Genomic DNA, 26,562 nt, shown 5'->3' with positions numbered 1-26,562 from the left:
CTGTAGATATTCCCGGCCACGCCCAAAAAGGAGGTGGGTAGTGCAATCCGATGCGGAACTGGAAAACCGCCCATCATAAGCGAAAAGACACGTTACTGTTTCCGTTTTTTACGTCATTGCTGATTCAATTGGATTGAGGATAGCTGTTTAATTTCGAAAAGAAGAATGTAAATGTAATATCTAAAAGCTTAGATCTCAACATACCTTGGAAATTAAATTGAAATTTAACTATCTAAAAACTAATATCCAAACCTTGCTTATATACTAATTCTAACTAATTAAAGCCTAAATGTAAATATCTACGTAAAAACATTTAAAACGGAAACTGTAAAATGTCGGATATTTAGCATATTTTAATCACTTTTACAACCGCCTAACCTTGATCTGCAGCTAGGCGATGTGTGCTACGAGGACATTCCAAGGGTCCGACTGGACCGAGTTCGTCGTCCTGCGAAGGCTCTGTGGGATGGACCGCCGACGCTGGCCGAGGAGAACGAGGATTCGGATTCGTGTGTGGGCGGCAGCAGCGGCATGAGTGGCATCAACGACATCGTGCTGAACACGACGCTCTACAGTGAACTAGGTAAGTGAGAACCTTAGTGATAAGCTCCTAAGCTGTTGAAGGTGTTGTTTTGCAAAATTTATTTAGTATTTCGAGTAATAACAACCTTGCAGAATATGAAATACAAAAGAAGACAAGCATAGTTCGGCATGAATGACTTCTTTTGTGGATATAAATATCTTGAAAAAACCATCAAAAATATAAGAACCAATTGCAAATGATCATTCCAAGCGATAGCACTTCAGTCGGAAGGAAGTGATATTGGTATATCAACCTATTCGAGTGTTATGCAATAGCATACATACTCGTATATGGCTTCGCGTCAGGTGGATTTGATTTTGTTGGTGTGGTCAAGCGGCGCTTTAATTGCATTTGACCGGCAAGCGGGCTCATCAGTGCTCATCAGTAATTGCAGTTTTAGTTTTTTTTTGTTTTTTTTCTGTTGATGTTCATGTTTTGCCGTGGGTCCGTAACACTTTTCGATCGTATCTAGAGGTGTGTGTATCCGTGTCTTGGGCTTTTTTCAATGCATTCTGTGTGTGTGTGTGTGGGTAGTCAGGAAATTTGTTTCTATCGTCACGCATGCCGGAGCATTCGGCACAATGGCGATGGCGATGGCGAACGGGAGGCGGTTTGGGGTGGCTGCAGTGGGCGGGGTGGGCGGCTTTGGTTTTGGGCCCATGTGGAAGGTGCCGTCCGTGCAGCCGACACTTCCGTCGATGGCGAGATCGTTTCGGTTCTATTGCTCGGCTGTGTGTGCGCTTATCTGTAAGATGTGCAGCTCATTAAGAACGGATACATTTTAATCCCACCCATGCGCAATTTAGTATGAATCGTCATTGCATCGGATGTATGTACATATATACTAAGTTATCTTTTGATAACGTTGCAATGCGTGATCACATTTTTGCACGTAAATTATTCATTGAATCAGCATCCATTAAGTAAATACATATATTTGGAAGCGAAAACTGCATTAAATAAAATATTTATTATATTTAAGCCCCTTCCCAATGCACCTTAAGTTTAAAAAGTCAAATTTAAATATAAATTTGTTTTTTTTATTATTGTTCTCTTAAAATTCCTAAAACTACGAAGAAAAACGGTTAACAGTAGCAGTAACAGTCGACTGTTAACCGTTTCGGCAACATGTTGCCGGCTAAACATTTCCGCAACATTCGGGAATGTTGCATCATCTTGTTGCTATCGCATGAATGGTTGAGCGGCATTCAGTCGACTTTAAGCTTCCGGCGCAGGCGGTTCAAATCGCTCCGTTCGGTTCGTTGTTATTGGTGCTAGTGTTATTGTTGTCATTGTTATTATTTAGCCAAACGGTTAACAGTGCAAAATGACTGGCCTGGCTGGGCTCCGCTTAACAATCAACAAAGACGCGTTTTGCATCCGTTTCACACAAAATTGTGCGTTTAATCAGATATTTTTTTGAATACGTTTTTTTTTTTTGTGGCCCAAGTGAATATCGTATGGTAGCTAGCATGGAAAATGGCTGAAAACATGGCTAAACTATGCGGGCCGTGCTTGTATCTGCGTGCGTGTGCGTTGCGAATTCGAAAATGTTCTAAAAATAAATGCAAACAAAAACAAACAGAATGTGAAAATCGTACGAAAAAATATATACAACAAAAAAATACTGGGCAACTACAAAGGCAAACTTGCGAGTGCAAATCCCCCAACCCCCTTGCCCTAAGAAACCAACCACGCCCCCGCCTCCGCCCCCGCCTTCTGACATAGCCCATCATCGTCGTCTTGGCCACATAAACTGAGCAAAATAAGCAGCCAGACAGCCACCGCTGCACAGAAAACATTTCTCGTATTTTCAAGATCACAACTATTACAATGCTTATAAAGCGACTCAAAGGATTCAAGTTTAAAGTTCATTAATATGTTTCTCATATAAAAATGGCATTGTACATACTGCACAGGAAAAGAAAGCGATCTTAAAATGCATTCTTACATTTAAATTATTTGCATGGCATTGGTTTTGCTTTACCCCAAATGTTATGCAAATTAAGTAATATATTGTAATATTTGTTTATAGGATATTTAAATGCGATCTTAAAATGTGTATTTACTACCAAAAGTTTCACATTTTATCGTACGACTTGCGTTTCATGGGCGGTTTTCAATGTTTCTGTTTTAATTTCTGTTTTTTTTTTTTTGGGTGTTTTGTATTTGGGTGAGCAAGAAAAAGACACCAAAGTGAGGCAAAAAGAAAGGAAATAAGAAAAAAGAAAAAAGAGGAGAAAATGTAAACTAAATTAGGGAAATGAGCGCTTGACACCGTTTTAAGGGACACCGGAAAGTCACGTTGTTGTTGTAGTTGTTGTTGGTGTTACCTTATATTTTTTGGTTACTGTAAACCGTTTACGGCCATAATCGTATCCGGATTAGCCGTCTTTTTGTTTTCGCTTTGCCATCGAAGTATTTGGAACATGGCAACAGCGGGAAGTGGGGAGTGGGGGGTGCCCATTTCCATTTTCCCGGGGGGTGGGGGGTAATAAGGGAGCTTCTGGTCTTGTTTGTTATTTGTTGTAAATACTGGTTGTTGTTGTCAGTTGCTGTTATTGCTGCAATCAGAAGCCGTTGACACACATTATAGGCAGGTTCAAATTTGTTGCTTCTACTTTGAGCACTGAGAGAAATCGCATGGCAATATCTGGCAGCTAAAAATGCTAGTTTTGAATAGAAACTGTGCATCAGCTAAGCTAAGAAACCCTTTTTAAATGCAATCAGTTAGCAGAATTCAAATTGATTGCAATGCCTTGAAGATTTCCCCCTGTGTACTTGCGCTCTATCAAAATTTCGAGGCCCATGCAAATCACACAAAAGTGTTAAGCCCGGCTTATTGACACAACTGCAACTGCAACTGCAACAGCAACACGAAATGCAACTGCAATTTCAGCTGTAAGCGCAGCAACAAGAATAACAACATCAAGTTAAACGGCTTAACGGAAATCGAAACGAAATGCAATGAAAATAAAAGAAAAGCGGGCGAGCGAGCGAAAAGCGAAAAGAAAAATCCAACGCCAATTGACACCAATTAAATAATTTGATGCACATGACCCACATTTTATTTATACATGCATCTACTTGAACGCACTGCATGTGGAGTATAGTATAGTATAGTATAGTTATAGTATAGTATAGTATTCAGAGCCAAGAAGAACTGCAACTGCAACATCAACAATCGTTGATCCACATGCAGCAGCAAGAACTGCACTTGGTGCATATCATACGAAAATAGCACTTCACTTCAGAATTAGCATTCATCATGAATGCTATGAATTTGGACTTCTCTGCGAATGAATGAATGAATACTCGTAGATATTCAATTTTGAGCCATTCTGCGCCTGTCAGTAGTTCTGCGACTCGCCAAATTAATAAACTGAGGTCAACAGCTTGTCAAATATGTTCGCAGTTTATTGGTAGCCTTAAATGGAGCAGATTGAAACTGAGCTAAATTGTTGAAACAGGTTGAAAGTCTCAGAAATGTAAACTGATTTGGGGAAATCGCACAAAAAATGATAGATATTTAAACTCTGTTTTCAATAGTAACGAATGCTTACTATTGCCTAGTATCTTTCGTAACCATATTTTGATGGTAGTTAAGTTTGTGGGGAAACCAACGTTGTAAGTCGAGTGCTTTGGGCCCCCTAGGAAGTCCCTTTTGTTGGCAACAAAGTGTTTTAGCCATAGGATTTCTCAGCAGTCGATCAAATTTGTGGCCATCATCTTTTGTTTGGCACTGTAACAAGGGAATTGTGTGTAATTGTTTGAGATCTTTGTGCCTTTTTTATTGTTTTTGTTTCGACTATTTTGTTTTGTTTTTGCCTGCCCTTCTCTTTGCTTTGTTGTCAGCTGATCTTCCTCTTCCCCTTCCTCTCGATTTCCTCGCTTTTTCTCCCAGTTTCTCGCCGCTTTTCCCCCCGCCCCCCATCATTTCAGCTGTTTGTTCGGTGGAGTTGATGGAAACAAAGCTTCATATTTGCATTGCCTGAATGGCCGCAGGAGGGGCGGCGTTTTCGAGGGGGGTTGAATGGCAGGGGGCTGGCACATGTCACATTGGAGAGCTTTTTTTGAGTTATTATTGCGAACAAGCTGCTGTTGGCAGTTGTAGTTGTTGTAGTTGTTGTAGTTGTCGAGCCTATCCAACGAGATATTTGTATATACAGTGGCGAGCAAAAGTGAGTGCATGTTCATAACTCTCGACTTTCATCATCTATAAAAACAAAACTAAAGCAGGTAATCCAATAATTTTTTTTATTTTTGTTTACCTATCCCATTTTTAACAAATAGGACAAAAAAACCGTAACAATATGTATTCAGCGAAGACTTAGAAAATAAAAACCAAAAAAAGTCGCAAAAACTCACTTTTGCACGTTATAAGAAAATAAAGAAAAAATTAATTTTTAATATATTGTCCATAGAGCCATATTATAAATTACTTGATTTACTCGAGATGGCGTACTCTCTACCAAGTTTTCAATGACTTTCTTGGAAATTCGGTTCCATTCATCTTGTACACGCTCCCAAAGATTGGTCATGTTTGTTGGAGCTGAGTCGTACTGCCCGAGCCTTCGTTTCACGATTGACCAAAGATTTTCAATCGGATTGAGGTCAGGACTTTGTGCTGGCCACTCCATCAACTTGAAATTTTGTTCACCAATCCATTCCTTGACAATTTTCGCTGTGTGCTTCGGATCGCCTTCTTGTTGAAAAATAATATCTTCTTCCGAATACGCACATTTCTCCATAAAAATGGGAAGATGGGTTTGCAAAATATGCGGATAGTCCTCCTTTCGCATAATGCCATCTATTAAATGCAGGGGGCAGACTTGCCACCATGTGAAGCATCCTCAGACCATTATATTTCCGCCGCCATGTTCAACGGTTTGCTTCACATGGTGTCTTTGAATCCGTTCTCCGGGTCTACGCCAGCAGTATTGTTTACCATCTGACTGGAAACGGTTGAACTTGGACTTATCAGACCAGACAACACGTTTCCAATCATCTGTGGTCCAATCTTTGTGATCTCTCGCAAATTTTAGACGCGCCTTAACATTTTTTTCGGATAATGCAGGTTTGTTTTTTTTAACAGCCGTTGCATATCCAATGTTGCGCAGCGCTCTTCTGGCAGTCCACTCGCTAACGTTTTTGTTTATGGCCAAAGATGCTTCTTTAGGTGTTAGCAGCCTATTTTTCCTCATCTGGGATATTCCTTAGTCGGGCATCTGAGTCCGATAATAATTTTTTGCGACCTTTCTGTTGCGATCTGGATGTCACATTTCGGCGTTTTTGAGCTGCAATCACTGCCGATTGGCTTATACCGAGCGAAAATTGTCAAGGAATGGATTGGTGAACAAAATTTCAAGTTGATGGAGTGGCCAGCACAAAGTCCTGACCTCAATCCGATTGAAAATCTTTGGTCAATCGTGAAACGAAGGCTCGGGCAGTACGACTCAGCTCCAACAAACATGACCAATCTTTGGGAGCGTGTACAAGATGAATGGAACCGAATTTCCAAGGAAGTCATTGAAAACTTGGTAGAGAGTATGCCATCTCGAGTAAATCAAGTAATTCATAATAAGGCTCTATGGACAATATATTAAAAATTAATTTTTTCTTTATTTTCTTATAACGTGCAAAAGTGAGTTTTTGCGACTTTTTTTGGTTTTTATTTTCTAAGTCTTCGCTGAATACATATTGTTACGGTTTTTTTTGTCCTATTTGTTAAAAATGGGATAGGTAAACAAAAATAAAAAAAATTATTGGATTACCTGCTTTAGTTTTGTTTTTATAGATGATGAAAGTCGAGAGTTATGAACATGCACTCACTTTTGCTCGCCACTGTATATCCCATTGTTGCGGGCGAAATTGCCAGACAATGCGATCCCCTTCCACTCGAAATGAAAAAAAAAACACGCAGTTGGTGTTTTTTGTTGCAAGCGATACACCAAGAGAAAAAGATTTTATATTTATTGTTTATGATGGTGGCCATAAACAAAAACATCGACATGAAACAAACACATTTCTTGCATCAACTGTAATAAAAATATATAAATTGCATACCTTTAGCTAATATTTCCGTGTAAAGCAAATGATTTTTTCACTACTTTACATTTTTGCAATGAAACATCGTTCCATTTGTTTTATGTGTACTAACTGCTGCTGTTAATTATATGCGCAAATACTTAAAGTCAAATTAAAATGCATTGCAACGGGCGGCGGACGCTTGGAAATTGCCTTTTCAGTTTTTATCAGGTTGTGGCGCTGGTTTTGGCCAATTGCATTTGCTTTCGGCCACAATGATCTGCCCGATGCGCTACAACTACACAAATCACATCTACTTTACAAAGTTTCTTCTGAATGGTGGTCAAAAGTCTTAAAAACAATATACATAACTGAATTTGACTTATGTATATCAAACATTCATATATTTGTTACTATTCATTAACTTATATTTCTGATTATAGTCACTTCTCTTTTGTTACGAAAAGGGTATTACCAATTTGATTGCTTGAAGTTTTCCCTTCTTTTCCTTCCTTCACATGAGTGCTGGTTGTTTTTGCATTTCCGCTGCTTTGAAGTTTCTGTTTTTCTGCTGATTTCTGGGGGCTGCTGAAAATTGAATAATTCGAGTCATAACTGTGGCAAAGAGTAGCAATAACAACAATTAGCGAAGCGGCACAGTTAGTAATTCATATATGTCATAAATCTATCTGTCTGTCGGCATTTTGCGTATCCGTAGCTGAGTTGTTTGCAAATGTATCTGTAGCTGTAGCCGTAGCTGTATCTGTATCTTCCACTTGTCTATCCGTCCGCGGATTGCCACACATTTGAGAGATGTCGTCATCGCACTGGCTAATGCACAAACGTATGGGATGTACAATCATCCGCTTTTTTCTGTGGCCCGGGACACGCCCCGATCTATATGGGATATATGGTATATATATATGTATATGGTATAGTTGCTGTATGGTGTATGGTGTATGGTGTAGATGGTGCATGGTGTATGGATATGGTGGCAATTGCTGCCAGCGAAACATCAAATTAACTCGATTGTATAATCAAGTGGCGGCAGCAACCTAATCGTTGTGCTGGTTGAGTGATAAAGCAGATGATGATGGATCATGCGGCTTAATTTGAAGACCGAAACTAAGGTCATAAGAAAACCCTTCATTTTCTTGGCCACATACGAAAAACTAGGCTGATTTCCCTTCGATATTGCAATGATTGAGATTTTACATCTTACATAAATCAGTAAATTATTCTTTCATTAATATTCTGTATTACGATTATTTGAAAATCTGGGAAAGTAATTGTATTTCAATGTAATTGCAATTGCTTAAATTAATTCATTGCAAAGACACTACAACGCGTCATATTGATACATATGTATGTATGTATGTACATATGCCTATTTTCGATGCAAATTTTCGTATTTTCCGAATCAGTTGAGCTCATATTTGTTGTTACTGTGGCCACATGTAAACACGATCGAAACGATCCCGCTGATTTTGTTTATATTTTGACGAGCAGAACCGAAATTTTTCGGTACGCTTGATTTGTTTACATCGGGCGAGAAATTTGTTTATTTCGCACCTTGAGATGCGTTTGAAATCATTTCCAAAAATACACCCAAGTTTTCATTTTCCTAAGCTCTCTACGCTACTCTAAATTTAGCAAGTCTCGAACAAGAAAAAAGAGAAGAAATTGGAAAAATAATCGCACGAACAACTAAACAACTAAAACTACAGGAATGAAAAGGAAAAGCGCGAGCAGCAAGTTCACACAGTTCTGGTAATAAAATGGAAGCAGAAACAATATGAGCTCCATAAGTCCCTCTCTGTCCCACCTCTGTTCCCCTCTCACTCGCACTGCAGAGCGAAAAAAGCATTAAAACAGTTAAAATCGCTTGACGTATTTCAACATGGTCAACAATGTGGCGGCCTGTCTGCTGGAGATGGCCCATTGGGTGCTACTTAGCCCACGAAAGAGGTCGCAATTGGGGCTGCGAAAGAGAGGGAAGATATACACTGCGCGAAAATGAATGACTCCAGAATAAATAGTATAGTAAATGAAAAAACTAACTTCAAGTATGAACATATGTACATATATTCAAAAGCAATATTATATAGAATTATTTACTTATTTGGAACCCTTAGGAATGTTTCTCTCTGCACAAAGACAATGAGTTAGCTGCTCTTTCATTTCTTTTTGCCCCGCAAATAATTTACATAATATGCAACACAACAACACATGTTGACACGAATATATCGGTCGAGCCGAGGGGGGGGCCTAGATTTGAGGGGAGGGGAAAGGGGAAAAGTAGGGGCTACTACGCCTTAAGTTCATCGTGTGAAAATTGCGTTGTCGCCGCCACATGTCTGCATCTCCTCGCTCCCCATACAACACCATTTCCCAGTTGTGTTGCGAAAGGAAAGTGGCTCAAACAGCCGTCGCATGCTGATGATGACGGCTTCTAACGGTGCTTAAGTTCTATAGCTCTATACCTCTATAGTTCTATCGTTCTATAGTTCTTTGGCTCCTCAGTCATCGGGGGGAAAAAAAGTACAACAGTATAGCAAGTGCACAGATAATCGCTGGGATCTGGGAAGCTCTCTTTTATGAGCTCATTTGCAGCTACTAATTGCGCTCAAATTACCAGAAATTAACACAATTTCCCTTGCGATAATATCAGCATGATCAATATTCAAAGGCAGTTGCAACACACTCAGTTGTTTGATACTAAATTGATTCACTTCGGACAGTAAATGTAATAGTACTGATATGCTAGAGCTTCGAAGTTAGAAGAACTCTTTCATCGAACTTAGATGCTCCCACGATATTTGCTGAATTTCTCGACTGCTTTCGACTGCCATGAAAATCATTGCCGCTCACGTATTATACCTCTACATGAACTCCCTTTATTGGGATTGAGATACCTAACCCTTACCCATACCCATACCCATACCCCACACCCCTCTCCAGTCCACTTTTTATTTATCTGATCACTTCAAATAAGAAACCGCGAATATCCGTCGAAAATACGAAAACGTGCCTTCAATGACAACCGGACGAGAGCAACAACAATTTCACTTTTTCGTTGTTACTTTGTTGTGGTTGGTTGGTAATTTAATTTGACTGTGGATCAACGACCACGACCCCCGCCCTTCCCCCCCTCCAACCCTCTGACCTGGTCAGAAGAGTTTACCTAGTTGTTGTTTGCAATAATCATCATCATCATCATTAGATTGCCATTGTTCTCAATGAATCACAAACTCACACAAACACCGCCCACCCCTCTGGAAATCACCTGAAAAGAAAAGATGGGAGGAGTACTCTATACTCTATACTCTATACACTTGGCCAAAAACAGATGTACAAGCACTTGCTTCTAAGCGTTATTCTTGGAACTTCTTTTTATGGCAAAGCTGCGCCATAAGTGACTTAGGGAATTATTAGAAACCCCTTCTATTAAGCCATATTTGCAGCTTAATACTTTGCAGACATGTTTTCACCTCTCTGCCATTTTGGGTGCAGTTCATTTGAATACTTGATGTGCAAATTATGCAGAAACATATGGAAACATGCTATCCCATCGCCATCATCAGTTTTATTAGGTTGATAAAGTTTGTTAGTAAGATTTTCTTGTGGAAAGATGACATGTGTTTGTTTATACTGAGATAGTTTCCCACTCAGGCCAGCATTTTCCTGGAACATTAACACTTTTCCGCAGCGCTTTTCATTCAGAAGTGCCTCTCTGTCGCCAGTTGGTTTTTCCGCGTATCCAAACACTGGGTATCTGTATCTGTATCTGCTGCATCTTTTCCCTGCCACATTTCATTTATCATTTATCATTCCTCGGTGCGTGGCTCCAAAAGAATATTTGTGTGCCCCCGTCTGTCTGTCTGTCTGTCGGTTTGTCCGTCTGTCTGTGTCGCAATTATCGCCGCAATCATTGTGGTCCATTTTGATCTCATCTCATCACTATAACGTCAATTACGCCGCGACTTCAATTCGCCGTTTGCCCGGCCAAATGGTTAAACTGAAAATGGCAGAAAAACAGAACCTGGAAAATGAAAATGTTGATGAAGACGACCGGGCCACTACATGGATGCGAATAAAAAAAAAAGAAAAGCGAAAAAAATGAAGATGAAAGAAATGCCATAATAGAAATCTAAGATCTCTGCCCGTTTGCCTTATTTTATGTATTTTTTTATTCTGTGCCGATGTTGTAGTCACTTTAGTTACTGTACCCTGTACTTCTGTCTGATGCTGATCTCTCAACTGACTGACTGATTTGCGCAGAGGGAAATGACCTGGGGACCGGTGCACACGGAGCCCACGGCCCTTTTTCCATTCAATTCCAATACACCAGTTGTATGGCTACCCAGTCCCCAGTCCATTGTCCACGATCCATGAACCCGGCACTCGGAAAGACAGCTATCTAAAATTTCACACAGTGTACTTCTGTTGGCAAGTGATTCAAAAAGATGAACAAGCTTTTATAGCCACTACTGATACAGCATTATTATTTGGAAAGTACTTATACTACAGATACTAGCATATATTATTTAAGAGTTAGGATTACCAAGTTATTTTCAATTGTAAAAGGTACAGTCTCCTGGTTATATAGATAGAATATACATATTGATTGCTGGAACATTTTGAAATGGATTTAAATACGATCAATTAGAAGCCGTATGAATACACTAAGCCAAATAAGGGGGCATGTTTTGGCGTTTTGGCGAGTGTTTCGCTTGCATAACACCGGTTTCGCTCTGTTGGCGCTCATCAGCCGTTGACTTTGGCGATCATCGTCGCCGTGGTGTTCTATGCGACAAAAGATGAATAGATGGAAAGTTTCCCACGTCCCCGCGACGAGGGCAGCCACCAGAGTGCCTATTATAAGGCGATACTCATACTCATACTCATTATAATATATATTAGCCGTAAACCTAATGAGCTTTGGCTTTGGCTTTGGTTGCCACTCGCAATTGTGTGGGACCTTGCTTCCAGGCGGTTTTGAACTTCTCCGGAACGGCACCATTATCTGCCCAAAAACAAAAAAAAAGAAATAAAATAAAAAGAAAAATATAAATGAACAAAGAGAATCGGCATTCTCAAGAATGGGTGTTCCTTCGCTGGCCATAAAAAAAGTTTTGCAACATAAATGAACTCTAAAAGTTAGGAAGTGCTTATTTAAATGCCATTCAAACTAAACTCTATTATAATATACCATTTCGATGGCACTTGGAATGCTGTCTATGAAAGGGAAAAGTTTTACACAGCCTCTAATCGGATTTCTAGGGATTTCTAGTTGTTGAGGAAATGGAAGTTGTACCCTTGGCTGGGGATCATTCATCTTCCGCTGGAGCTGTGTGGTGTGGTTTTGTTCTTTACACCTTGACAGCCGAGACTTTACCTTTCGTGGCTTATCACCTGGCCCTCCTGCCCCCTCCAACCCCCCGCCCCCTTCGAGCCATGTATAGTAATATATGTGCATCATGTGCAGGCACTTTTCGAGAGATACTTGCATTGGTGCATATATAATCAGTTGCGTTGAGTCTGGGCAAAGTCTATGATTACATTGACGTTGTTGGCTGATGTTTGAGCTGTTTGTTGTTGCTGCTGCTGCTGTTGTTGTTGCTACTGTTGTTGTTGTTGCCATCGTCATCGACGTGCAAAAATGCATCTCTGCCAAATTATGCATTATGCGGGGCCGCTACGCCCTCAAAAAACAATAAATAAAAAATGAAAATAAAAAAAATGAAATAGAAAAAATTAAAAAAGAAAGAAACCCCCAAACAACGTAAATAAAGCAAACACAATGTGACGCCAACGCCGGCTGCATTAATCAGCAAAAAACACACAAAAAATACAGAAAAAGAAAAGAGTAAAAAAGCAGGGAATCACATGGAGAAAAAAAAAGAGCTTTCAGCTTGAAGCGTTGCATGCTGCCTTTATATGGCGCATCCGTTGCAGTTGCCGCTTTTGTTTGGAGTTTTTCTCTTTTTCCCATATAAAAACATCATCAGTCGCCGGCGGAATGAAAAGGGAAGCGGAGTGGGGAGTGGGGAGCGGGGAGTGGGAGTACGAGTCATGTGACCATATTGTGCAGTATAGTGTATAGTGTATAGTATATATGGCATATCGAATTCTGAGCACTTCTGGCCATTGGCTTGCACTTCCGCTTAAATGGAAGGTGGAACAAGAAGGTGGACAAAAGAGAGTCTGCCTGTCGTTCTGGGCGCACAGGTGCCAACGTGGGCGACGCGCTCGAGTAAGCAGAGAAGCGTGAATGAGATACAGGCCATACACTCGCAGAAAATCCGTTGACTCGAGGTCGTAATTTGAAGGGAAAGTGTATTTTAGGTCCTGAGTAGTCTCTCTTTATCAAGTCTTCTGCAAATCAAATTCAAATTTCAAATCTTTTTTCTATAGAAGCCAAAGTTTAAATCTTATATGCAGATAAACTTTACAAACTCACAATTCTCAAGTGATTATCAAGTAATATCAAGTGATAACATATCAAGTGATATGTTGTTTACCAAGTCAAGTTTTACTTAACTTGATTCCTTGAAACGAACACAAAATTTCTCGCAATGTAGCAAGGAAAGAGAGGCAGCTAGAGAACAGCTGCTGCGTGTCTGTCGTCGCTACCGTTGGAGAAAGTAATGAAAAAATAGTCAAGTTTCTGTGGCGAAATTTATGTTTATCACCAGAGGAGCACGCACACGAAAAATTCAACTAGAAAAATATGATGGTTAGCAGCCAGGCAGCTTTTCTTTTCGGGCACGCAGCAATTGAAAGCAGATATGGAAAATTATTTGAAATAACAATAAAACTAAAAGAAAATAAAGCGAAAAGAAAATAAAAACGCGAAACGCACGCAAGAGGAAAATCCAGTAATGGAAATCAGCAAACCACAAAATTGAGGCCTAGAATTCACCGCCGCCGTACAAAACAAAACCCCATTTTCGGTTTTTCTCTTTTTTTTTTTTTTTACTTTGTGGCATTTTCAGAGGGGAAAATGCAAAAAGCGAACAAGAGAAAGCCGCAGCTCCTCAATCATTACAGATTTTTAACGCCTTGGGCTGATTGCATACATTATGTTTGCTGGCGATTTAATTGGTCTGCACTTATCGATTGGCGCCTTAACTTGAGACTTTAGAGGAAAACTCAAGCTATCTGCCAGATAAATGTGATTTGTAACTATATTATTCATATTATTATACAAGAATTAGAACAGAGTGGTGTGCACTTAGAATAATGGTTGTAGACTTTGTAATGACAAACTTGTGTGGGCTGCTGCATAACTTATACACTCTCTTCTGCGGATTTCTCTATTTCCCGCTCTCTCTCTCTCCTCTCTCTCTCTCTCTCTCTCGATCAGATGTGGAAAACCCCCACCCACTGAAAAAAAAGAATAGAAAAACGCACCCACAGCTGCTCACACATAAACAAACATTTCGATTCCGTTTCGCACCAATACTGCAACACCGAAACCCAACGGCCGTAAAATTGAACAAGTTAAAAGGAAAATTTAAGCCCAAACACTGAAGGCTAACACACACACTCATGCATGCAATATTATTTATATGTTTTCCTTTGTTGCGCAGTCGCGCGTGTGCAAAAGAACGGAAAACCACTTGGAAAATTAGCTGAACCATATTTAGAGGCCCGAAAAAAGTCGCAGTCGTAGGAGCCTTTAGATTATTATTATTATTATTTCTTCGGTTTAGAGGGCGGCTAAAACCGGTAGGGGTGCGCTTACAGGGGCCAACACGCCATGACCATAAATCTTAATTGCCGACGCAGGCAAGCGAAACCGAGCCAAGTTAAAACGCCGATGTCAGATGGCTTTGGGCCCGAAGGAGAAACGGAAAACAGCCCTGTGTGTTAGCCGAATAAAGTGGGTGTCCGAGATCAGTGATCATATGTGCTGCATTTATGCGAAAAGCAAACATTTCAAACATTTTAGTGCATTTTGTGCGCTTAATTGAAATAGAAACCTAATTCTTAAAACTCGAAACTCCTTTAAACGCATAATGAAATTAAACGACCAAGCCAGGCCAGTGTGTTTCATCCCTCGCGAGTGTTGTGATGTGAAATTTATACCCTTTGCCCCTTTGTCGCACAGGAAACCATGTCAAGGTTAAGCACTGAAAACTAAAAAAAACCCACAAAAAAAATTAATAAAATATAATATAAAATTAACAAAACTACGACGGCAACGGAAACCAAAAAACAGCAAAGGCAACTTTAGCAAGAATACCAAATAGAAAAGCAGCTAACCAAATCAGAATGAATTGCGGTGCTTTGCGGCCAATTAGCGACGAGGTGCAAATGCAGACGGCCAACTCGACGACTCCGCAACAGAGGAAGATGCACTCCATGCCGCGCACTGCCCCCCAGAATTCCCTGAATTCCCAGAACACGCAGCAATCGCAGCACTCGCAGCACTCCACACCAAATCCAGCAACGCGAACCATGGAGCAGCAGCAGCAGCAGCCTCCAACTTCGGCTATGCGGAGGAGCACAATGCCGCGGGGTCGGGGATTGGCCTCCTGTTTGAGGGGCGAGCGGGATGACGCACCCACTCCGCCCATTCACGGCACGATGAACGCCGATGTGGAGATACTGCAGGCGCTGCAGCTGATGAAGGGCGGCGAGCAGGAGCGCGTTGCTGGCACGGCATCGGGTGCATCCACTCTGGAGGCCACGGGCAGGAGTAAGTAACACTAGTGCTGGGTTATTGAAAGATTTAGCTGGGGAAGCAAATAGCTTAAAATGTTCAAGGATAAGCGTAAGGATACGTGTAAAGTATGCACTGATCCGGAATTCCTTGTATTTTCGAAAGTTAAATATTGTATTGCATACTTCCTGACACCTGACTAAATTTATTGTTTATGTATGAGCAAGGATATGATTGAAGTAGCGCTTTAAATGTGTAAAGAAAACATAAACATTTAGTCAGAAATCGAAATGATTCAGCTGTGCGAGTGAGTATATTCATATCGGAGAACCCCCAGAGTTATTTTATCTGTCATCACATAACTGCGCCAGAGCATGAATGGATGAATTGCTGGATGGCTGGATGGAAGACGGATGTGACATCATCGAGAATGAGAATGAGAATTCACAATCATCACTGGATTGGGTTGGCAGTTGGGCAGCTCATCAGTTCATCAGTTCGTCAGTTCGGCCATTTCGCTTTGAAGTCAATTGTGTGGCGGCATAATTTACAGTTGCACAGTTACGACTGATGACCCGCGCAAAGTAGATAATGCAGCGTTTGGTTGGGAAAAAGTGTCAACGGCACAATCATAATCACAATAATAACGCCTTGCCCTGGGAACCCAAGGGGCTGTGGGGCTCACTTTGAAGACCGGAGATCCCAGAGACAGAGACACAGACTCCTGGGTCACCTACAACAATTGCTCAATTTACGAGCGTGCCCCACATTGTCAGCGCCGCGACCACTTGCGATGTTTGCGATGTCTAGCAATTGTATTTCGTTGTATCTCATATTTTGCATTAATTGAAGTGAATTTTACAGCACCAGCTCAAAGGTCAGGCCATGTAAATGGGTCGCCTTTTTTTGCAAAACAAAACAAAACAGCAAACAAAACATTACTAGTATTAAGACGTCTCTGGCATTTGCATTTAACACAACTAATCCATTTCAACCTCTCTTTCTTCCACTACTTGCAGGTGAGTACAAGTCGAAGACACTGCCTCGCATACATTTCGATACGGCGCTAAACGATACATCGCTGAACGAAGGTAACAAACACAAAGTGCCCGATTGTTCAATTGATTCCCTTTCAGTGTGATGAATGATTGAGTGAGTGACTGAGTGAGTGACTGAGTGAGTGACTATGGCAGCAACTTACTCATGCATTATCCGTATCTCAATGTCGTGACATTGTTTCTGTTTCTACTTCTGCTTCTGTTTCTACTTCTGCTTCTGATTCCCCGATTTCCATGTGGCGCTTAGGACGCTTTTGCACTGGACAGCCGGATAGAGACCTAGAAACCCACAAATGCAAATACTTTTGCCGGCTCAGCGCAATCCGATCTGCTCTGAACTTATCAGCAATTGCTGGACACTATCACTTCATGGGCGACATTCAACTCTATGCATGCTGACGCTTGGGGGTTCTCACCACTTGTGTATAATATCGGAAGCTCATCGAACAAGAGAATACCCCTCAAATTATATTCTTCTATTTCCGGAATTCCATAATAATGCAAACTGCAATGGAATTTCCACTTTAACTATTGCGAAAACCAACACAAATTTGACTTTCATGTCTTGCAAAATTGAGTATTCTAAAACCATTTCAAAGTTGGTAATTATGTGCCACTTAGAGGCAACCAGTCTTAAAACGTTTCATAAATATTTATAAATACCATGAAATTGAGTTAACTATTAGCACCTTTAAGTTTTTGTAAACAAACAGGTTGTTCTGTTCAACTGGGTTTACTTTCGGTAGCTTAAAGAATGCTAGTACATAATATATCTATTTTTTGCAATTTTCTTTATAATACCAGCTGCCTGCATAAATCGAGGCGTTTTACGATGATCTACTCCGTAGATTCTACTGTAAAGTTCCGAATTCTACACGCACATTTCTACTTGACATGGCAGGTATTCTACACAACCCAAAAAGTATGCAGTACTTTGTGGATAACCCCGTGTTTATTTGCATAGCTCCCCCCGAATAAGAAGTAGTTAATGAATTTAGGGGAATTCCATGGGCATTATAATGGGTCTATAAGGGTAACGGAATTTCAAGAGGCAGGACGTGGCTTATATAACGATCGCCTGGCCAGGGGTTGAAAGTTGAAAAGTAAAGCAGCAGAGAACTCCCTCTCGCACAGTTCATTGTGCCCCTATGCTAATGTAATGCCCATGGAAATGCGAATGAAAATGGTTACTTTCGAGCCGCTCGTAAACAAGTCTTCCGTTTTTCGTTGCGGCGAAGGAGGTGAACGTGTCACATAAAACCCCATAGTCACGCACTTCCGCAGTGAACAAAAACGGAAAGAAACCAAAAAAAAAACACACAATAATAAAATAAAATAGAGGCAAAGACCGAACCAAGCGTTACGACGGCTGCTACGAGTGGGTTGTTGCGGGGGGTAGGTGGGGGTGAGGTTCGGTTGGTGTTCCCCTAATTTGTATTATGCCTTGCCCGACTGCCCAACTAGCACCCAACACACATTCACAGACACCCACAGTTGAGGTAGGAAAATTGGATTACTTAGTGTGCTCCAAAGCGTAGATACCTACATGTTGTGTCATAAAAATAATAGCTTAATCAATAACTAATAGGGATTCATTAAAATTATTTCTGTGTTTATTTCAATATATATAATTATATATTTTATATATTGTTGAAAAATTATCAAAATATATTCTACATATTACATTGAAAACATATATTTTATTTTTTTTATATAAAAAAATGTTTATTGCTGCCGTAGCTATAATTTTCACCGCTACTGTGGCGTTGTTGTAGCCCTGCGCATGTGCAGCCCTCGCTGGGCAGCGCTGCCGACCGACGATCGTCGACTGCTGTTTTTTGTCGTTTCGCATTCGCGAACAGCCACTGTGTGAAAAACGTTGTATATTGACATTTAACACCAAGAACCATGCGTTTAATTAGAGCAAAATTGTGAAAAGGGATGAGACTCCCCACGTAGATGACGATCATGGCTTGAAAATCGATTAATCGATAGCGACACTACCGACACAAAAGCCGAAAAGTATCGCGCCGCAGCAAACATCGGTGGGCGCTGCGCAAATGTTTTGTACATCGCTAGATCAGATCGATTTTTGAGTTCGGGTGGAGTGGACGGAACGGAAAGGAACGGAACGGAGCGGCGTCGGCGGTTTTTTAAATCGCCCCGTTTATTATTATTGTTTTTAGTTTCGCTGTCGCGTGCGTCGGTCGGTTTTAACTATGTTATTGCATTTTATTATGTCCTGCGCTGCATAAATATTACCTCCTTTGCCTTGTTTGCTGAGCGACACATCTCATTTTTTTGTTTGTTTAATAATTGTTAAAGCTAGTGCTGTTTTTGTTAAAGTGTTTTATCCCCTAATTCCAACAACAACAAACGAGAAACGCATTCCTGCACACGAAGGAGAAAAAAGATGCGTGTGCGTGTGTATTAGTGCAGTCTCTCTGCGCTGCGATTGTGTGCGTGTGTGTGTGTGTATGCTGCAACTGAAAACCAAAATTAACCAACCCAACAACCAACAACAAAAAGAAACCAAGAGTAGTACAAAAAATAAAGATAAATAAAGAAGAAACTTAACCAAGCGACAATGTGGTGCGAAAAGGCGATAAAGTAACAGCAAAAACAAAGCGTGAGGAAAGAGAAAAAACGCGGAAATGCAGTTGAGCGCATAATTTTTGTAAGCCAAGCGACAAACGCACACTGCAACAACAGCAGCAACAAAAATAACTTAAAGACGATGCGAGAGGGGAAGTAAATAAAATTCAAGAAGTAAAAACAGAAGCATCAGCGAAAAAGAGAAAGAAGTAGAAGTACTAGAAGACGAAGAAGAAGAACCAGCAGCCGCAGCGTCAACAAACACAAATACAAAATATACCTGCGTGTGCTCCCTCTCCCTCTCTCTCTCTCACTCTGCCAATGTGTGTGTGTGCCATGCTCTCGAAAGTACACTGAGCGAAAAATAACAAAATGTTGCAGGCCGCCAGCAGCACAACAACAGCAGCAGTGGGAAATACAGCAGACACAGGAAACAGTGAAAACCCGATAATAGCGACGCCCGAGGAGAAATCCCAAAGACGACGCTCCACATTCTATGTACCATTGGTAATCGAAGACGACGAGGAGCACCCCAAAAAGGATACGCCCACCGATCATCTGGTGCAAAAGTCCTCGAGCAACACCAGCCTAAGTAGCAATAGTAATTCCCTAACGAATTCCGAAACAAAATCATCGACGAAAAGCAGCTACAGTCTGCGCAAATCGAGTTCGGTGAAAAGCGGCGTGGCCAAGGTGAGTGCTCTATTCGAGCGGAAAACTCCATCGAAAATGTCGCCACCTTGCGGCTTCAATTGGAGCATCAGTGGCAGCGAGCATACCGCCCAGTACTCCGACACCGATGAGGATGAGGAGAACTCCACGGAGGCCCGTCATCGCGAACAGCTGCTCAAGTCCCTGCCCACCGGCAATAATAACGCCACCACCAGCGCATCCCCATCGAAACTGAAACGATATGGCATCGTACTGAACGTCATCAGTTTGAATGGCAGCGACAACGAGCAGTCCTCGATGGGTAGTAATGGTGGTAGTACCATGTCCACCATCATGACCATCATGCCAAACAACAGCCAGATAGCAAACATACCAAATACGGCTGCGCCCAGGACTCACTTCAATGAGGAGAACGACATTGTCCTGGCCACGCCCCCGCCGCCCAAACAGCAGGCACTGTCCGCCGCCCACGAGTCGAACGACTACGACGATGACTCAGAGATAAGTCGCATGCAGACGAACACCTCGACGCCCATAAAGCTAATGAAATCGCGATCGCGAACCAATATACTGGCCGTACCGCTGCCGTCGGTGGAGCGCGGTTTGGCCACAAACAATAATGGTAACAATAATGGTAATGGTAATACTAGTACTACTACCAATACATCAACAACAACAACAACAACGACGACGCTGATTACGCTTCGTGCCAAATCGAAGACCCTGCCGCAAAATCTATCGCCTTCAGTTGTTTTACGCGAGGCAGCCGCACTGGATGAGCTCGAGAAGAAGCGGGAAAAGTACCAGGAGAAGCAGGAAAAGCGGGAAAAGCTGCAGGAGAAGCAGCGTCAGCTGTTCGGCGGCAGCACGGCCAGTCAGATAGCGAGCTCATCGCCCTACAAGCTGCAGAACAGCTGTTCGGCCACCTCGATACTCACGCACAGTTTCCCACCGAAGAACCTCTTTCTACTCAAGTCCACGCCCAAACTGACAACGGATGTAGCCGCGGCCACGCCCCCCAATACCTCGGCGATCTGTTCGCCGCCCAAGAAATCGCTGAGCTTCATCCGACGTGCCCACTCCACGAAGGTGGCACGCAGCAATTCGCTGCTCAAACCAAATCAGGCCGGCCTTCTGGGATCGGGAAGTGGATCCAACGGAGGACTCGGTGTCCATCAGGGCGTCATGCAGGGAGCATTGTCCACCAGCTGTGCTGGCGACAACTCCAGCAACAATGGCAGTTGGGGCAAACACTTCTATCAGCCCTACGATGTGGTTCCCTTGAGTCTGGACGAGCTGAACTGCTATTTCCAGGCGGATCAGTGCGAGAAACTGATCTGCGAACGTTTCAAGATCAGGGATCTGGCCATACACATGGCATCCGCATCTGCATCCGCCTCCGCAACTGGAGCGGATCTCTCTGTGACCACAGAGCATGAGACAACGACAACGGCGGAGGACGATGCGGGACATCATTCTGGTAGGTCGATTCCTCCCCCCCACGTAAAAAAAACAGATGAAAAAAAAGTACCGAATTCTTTGTGTCTGCTCAATGGGCAGGCAGCAAGTACGACATAAGTATTTCCTGTGGCAAACAGCCGAAAAACGAAAAACAACCCCTTGCGATCCCATTCCCATATACCATTTCATTACGATCCGATCGAGCAAACTTCGTTTGTATCGAGCAACGGCGATCGCATTTGGTGTTCCCCTATCTGCACGGGGTCACGATAAGATAAGAAATAACCCGCGCCCCTCGCTGACAGCACGGGCCAAAGTTATAGGTCACCAATAGCTATCTTTATCCGAAGAACTGAGAAACCTACGACAAAGGTATCCGGAACTCATTTCAAATTCCTTTTTTCCATTACCAAGATCAAAAGCAATACCCTTTACTGCATTTCCATTTTACTCGTTGAAATCATTTGGTTCTAGATCTAATGGATCTCAAAGGGATCGCTCTCTTAGAAGATCTCAAGTAGAAAATAATATAGTTTTCTATAAGCAATGCTACTTGTTATTTGTTTAATATACTTATATTTGTTGATATATACTTGTTTACTATATCTACTGTACAAATCCAGTGGATATTGCCTCATGATCCAGATCTATTAACTCAAGTACAAGACATATAACAAAGTGTCTATTAGGGGTGATAATGGCTAATATAAAAACTCCACAACACAATGTTATGCTTGTAAATTACAACTTTTATTGTGGGTACCTTTAATTTTATGGGCAGATGTTTCCAAGGGCTATTATTATGACCGCAGCTGTGTCACACTGCCCCTTCTCTTCCACCATGTGTTCTTCACACTTTCTGGCGGCTCTTATTAAGCCTTCCTGTGCGTTTCTTTTGCGACGTTTGCCATCATCATCAAGCCTGCCAGCTACTTTATTTACACACGATCGGAGGTGAACCCTCCTCCTCCCCCAACCAACGCCATCATGTACATAATACATACATACATATATATATATATGTTTATGTGCGCCCAAGTATATGTATTCTTTTGGAACGTAGCCCAATTGTGTGGCTCAATTGTAGCTCAATTTGATGGCCCTGGAGGGCAGTGAAGCGGCGCACCATGGGCTTCGCAGCAGTGCACAGAAAATTAAAAGAATATTGAATGATATCAAGTTACAGAACAAATATAAGACTAGGCTGAATGACATTCTATATACGAACTGGATTTAAATTGGTCATAGTCTATACAAGTTCTAAGGGGCAATTCTTTATCGATATGTATTTGATTCTGACCAACTTAATAAAGTATGGAATAAATGCCTTGTGATCTGGCTTTCTTTCCGTGTAGATTCTGCACTGAACCCCGATAAATCGATTCGAAAGTGATTGGAGTGTGTACATAAATAAAGTATTATATCTCTATCCTGTCCTCTGGCATTCTGATTTGGTATTCCAGGAACGCCATTGGTGTGTTTTCCAACTAGTGACGACTTCTTGAATTATGCCCGCTGTGCTGGCCATTGAATCGGAATCAGTTTTCTATACTTGGAACGCCGCCAGGAAGCTCATTGCATTTCAATGAGTTCGAAAGAGAGAGGATCACGCTCTGCGGTACATTTTGTACCGTTAAATGCCCGATCGATTCGCATTAGCGCCGCCGCAGAAGTGTGACCAATTCGATTTGTGATCATTTAAATCGTGGTCCCACTGTGCGGCGTCGTTTCTGTTTGCTTGTTTTTATTTTCCACTTCCACTCCCCTCCTCTCCACTCCACTCCTCTCCCTCTCCTGCCCTTCCATTCTCTCTGGCTACAATTTCAATTTCGTTGCTTTTTTTCTGGACTGTTGCTATTTTATTATGATTCACACACACCCGCACAAGAAACCAGTTTCATTCTTCTTTTTTTTTTTTGAAGCCAGAAGAGAGACAGCGAGAGAGCGCGCGAAAGAGATGGGAGAATGAGAATGCCAAACAAACGAACCGCTTTATTTTAAAACTCAAATTGTTGCTGCCATTTTTCGCTGATGCACTGCAAATAATTGGTGTCAATTTGAGGATAGTTCGGGAAAATGAGCAAACAAATTGTGACTGAAGTACTTGCAATTATGTTAAATCATCTTCAGTGATTGTGAATGTAATTGTGATGTAATTGTTAATGCCCCAAGACTTTTTGTTACATGCGAGGGCATATTTACTGATTTTTTTTGCTGATTCTGTTAATAGAGTTACGCTTCTTGGCTTTACAAATGGCTAATTTCTGAAAAGAACCAAATTTGTAATGCTACGAAATGCGAGTTCACAGTCAAATGTAAACTTTGTGCGTACATTTCCCAAAAATAGAGTTTCGAAACACACATGTGCATCTCGCTCAAGTGCCGCACAGTCCATTTCAAGTGGTCAGCAAACATGGAGATAGTGTTTGCTATTGTTTGCCGCTGCATTCGCTCAGTGTAGTTGCTGTAGTTGTAGTTGCAGTTCAGTTGCATTTTATTTGTAATGTGATAAGGCGGCAAACGCTTTCGTAACTAACGACTTAACCCAAGGCGGTTTCCATTTTTCGTCGATAAAGCGGACGCGACGATGGAAATGAAATGAAAATAGACAACAGTCCGAAAGGAATATATTTATGATTTGGAGAGCGTGCGCTGCTCAAATATGAACTTACTTCATTATTGATCGACCCCTTATCGCTAAAAACAAAAAAAAAAAAGACCACGACTCCATGGTCCCATAGATCGTATATCACATATCACTCAAGCGAGAACTGTTGACATTTTCGAGAAATACGACAAGAAGAGACGAGAAGCGAGACAAAGCAAAGTTGAGATACAGATACTGTGGCCATTTATCTGCCACGATCGTTGGTTTATTTGGCTGGTTGGCTAGTTCCATTTATCACTGCGCTCCACTGACGGATCGTGAGATAGTGAGTGATCACTGTACGCATTTTCCACTTTCCACACGCTGCTTTGGCTTTGCCTATGGCTTTGGCTTTGGCTTTGGTTTACTTAACGCGTCGATAATTGAGCGCTGACCTTATCGCACAGTTAGCATCTGCCCAAGGGGCCCAAGATACACATATCCGATCCAATTCGATCGATCACCACATTTCGGCCGGTGGCCAGTGAAAGCGAACCTCTCTCTTTTGTTGCCCCCTTCCCCCAACGATCCGTTTTAATCCGTTTTAATTGCATCGCTGTCTCAAGACCCCGAAAGCAAAGAATTTGGTGGTGGAGTGACTGTGACTCAAGCGATGAGCAATATTCGTAAATGAGTAGTCAGCATTTCAGCATCAGCATTTCAGCATTTCAGCATCATCACGATCATGAACTCGCTGTCCCGGAGGTCCGGTCATCTGGCCAAAAATTACCAAATTATTACACACTCCCCGGAGACTAGGTGTAATATACTAGACCTGATCTCCGCTGACTTCATCGCACTATATATGCGATTGGCCCACCTCTTTTTTTTTTTTGCCCGAAATGGTGTTTCATTGGATTTTGTAGAAACAGACAATCTCGGTTGTATCATCCAATAGACACACAGCGACCTAATCAGTTCTTGAACTCTGGGCTACATTAGTTATGAATGGGATTAATGGGCGGGTCATCATTGAAAGAGCAGTTCAAACCCATTGAAATGCTTATGGGAGTACCATAATTACTTTCTTTATGAAGCAGAAATGTTCAAGTAATTGCAGCTGGTTTCTACAGAAATACAGAAATTTGATAAGCCAAGTTGCCCCAGATTGGTATGGAAAGTTTGTGAGGAGAAGAAATCATGTTTATGCATAGTATAGATTAATTTGAAAGTGCTGAGATAGCAACCTATCCTAGTTTGCTTTAATTAAAACACACATTTCTTCATGTAGTGCGTGTTCTTTGCTAACCTTTGTTTTTTGTTTTTATTTGTTTTTGTTTTCTGCTAGTCAGATTTGCGTGCCTATTCTAGATTTGGCATTAGTCTGGGGGCGTGGAACACCCACCGTCTACAGAATTGGTATAAATGCGCCGTTTTCGACTCACCTTTTCATTCATTTATGGTATATCGCTTTGAATTTGATGCTTTTTTCGCTTGGACTGTTTGCTTGGCACGCCAGGCGGTAAGATTAAGATGATGATACAGATGATACCAGTTGCTCATCAACGAGTTTTGATCTTATATAGGAATATTTCATAATTCTTTTGCTCGCTATTTTCCATTTTGTATTAATAATAGAAGTTGTGTGTCTTTGAATGCCAAACATGACACTATTTGCTCTCCCCCATCTTCTTGCTTTGTATTTGTTTGTTGTATTTCTCGACTGAATGACAAATCGTGCTGTTTGCATCTGGTGTGGTGGTGGTGGTGGTGGTGGTGGTGGCCATTCAAATGAATCAACCTGGAAATGCGGAAGACAGCCCTTTTGGACACCCAACGAAACTGATGGGCGGAGTGGCCCATAAAACATGGAACTGCCCGTTTTGCCGATGCCTCTTTTGCATGCCATCAGATAAAGAAATGATGTTTGCTCTCCCCCGATGATGAGTCAGAATGATGGGATATGGCACCACTGGTTCCCTGGGCTCCACCTGCGTTCCTCCCACCAACATCACCACCACCACCACCTCTATACACATCCACACACGATATATCCCCCTATTTTTCATGGCTAACTTTGTAGGTGGCCTGCCTTCGACAAGGTCGCTTTGTTTTTGGGCTCGTTCTTCATTTTCCTCTTGGCTGTGAGGGCGGCTTTGTGGCGAGGAGGAGAAGTTGAGATGCCCTGGTGGAAACTGGTTTCTGCTTCCCGGATTCTGGACTCGGTTTCAGCTACTGTTGCACTGCGGAAAATACGATTTTAAGGCGCAGTTCTCACTGTTTTCCTCGATTAAGTTAGCAGACTAACAATTATATGCGGAATAATTAAAAAGATGCTTGCAGTTTTCTTCTCTTTATCTAACATATATGGTGATGATCTTAAACTATGAATTTGGTTATTTGAAATGGATAAATAAATACAAAATAATCAATGCTAAGTTGCTATTCCTGTTATGCCGAACTAAGTTATTGCATAGGATAATAAAGTAAATGTGTCATGGTTTTTTAGGTACACAGAGTTTGTTACTTAGAAAACAGGTCTGATAACCTGAATGCGGATCATCTGGTTCGTGTCATTTGGTTCTATTTTGTGTGCTGAGTGTACTCGCTTAGCATCTTGCCACGGTAATGAGGCACATGATGAATCATTCCTACCTGCCCCTTCCGCTGCTGCTGCTGTTGCTGCTGCTGCCACTGCGCTTGCCTCCTTGCCTCAGTTTCCATGTCTTCTGGCTGCTCCGGCTGTTGTTATTTTTTTTTTGCGGCAGGTGATGCGGAGCTGGGCTGGGATAAATTCATTTGAGCAGCAGCTGCTCCTTTTCTTTTGTTCGACGGGCGAAAACCAGTTTTAAGTCTTCCGAAAATGAAAAAACGTTCTACAACCGATTCATGCCAAAGTGTTGTGGCC

The 26,562-nt window shown here is 41.8% G+C and overlaps 1 protein-coding gene and 1 long non-coding RNA gene across 9 annotated transcripts in view; one reads left to right on the top strand and one right to left on the bottom strand.

The window, feature by feature from the left end:
• Nucleotides 1-26,562, top strand: part of LOC122625175 (ras GTPase-activating protein raskol) — a 42,971-nt gene that overhangs the window by 11,073 nt on the left and 5,336 nt on the right. For 2 of the 8 annotated variants that reach the window (XM_043805139.1, XM_043805138.1), the window contains exons 3-4: nt 7-33; nt 391-583. In XM_043805139.1, coding sequence (XP_043661074.1) covers nt 7-33; nt 391-583 — 220 coding nt within the window. Of the gene's footprint in view, nt 1-6; nt 34-390; nt 584-14,734; nt 15,318-16,300; nt 16,373-19,221; nt 21,087-26,562 lie in introns of those variants that run through there. The other 6 variants (XM_043805141.1, XM_043805140.1, XM_043805134.1 and 3 more) reach the window with 4 other exon arrangements.
• LOC122625176 lies at nt 11,199-26,097 on the bottom strand. The gene is made up of 3 exons (XR_006326538.1): nt 25,963-26,097; nt 25,100-25,897; nt 11,199-11,636 (listed from the first exon to the last, which is right to left on the bottom strand). It is a non-coding gene; the product is annotated as an uncharacterized LOC122625176 (long non-coding RNA).

Source organism: Drosophila teissieri, chromosome X (assembly GCF_016746235.2).
Source record: "Drosophila teissieri strain GT53w chromosome X, Prin_Dtei_1.1, whole genome shotgun sequence".
Lineage (NCBI taxonomy): Eukaryota > Metazoa > Arthropoda > Insecta > Diptera > Drosophilidae > Drosophila > Drosophila teissieri.
The sequence above is the reverse complement of the archived record's forward strand: the minus strand, read 5'-3'. Positions and strand labels throughout refer to the sequence as shown.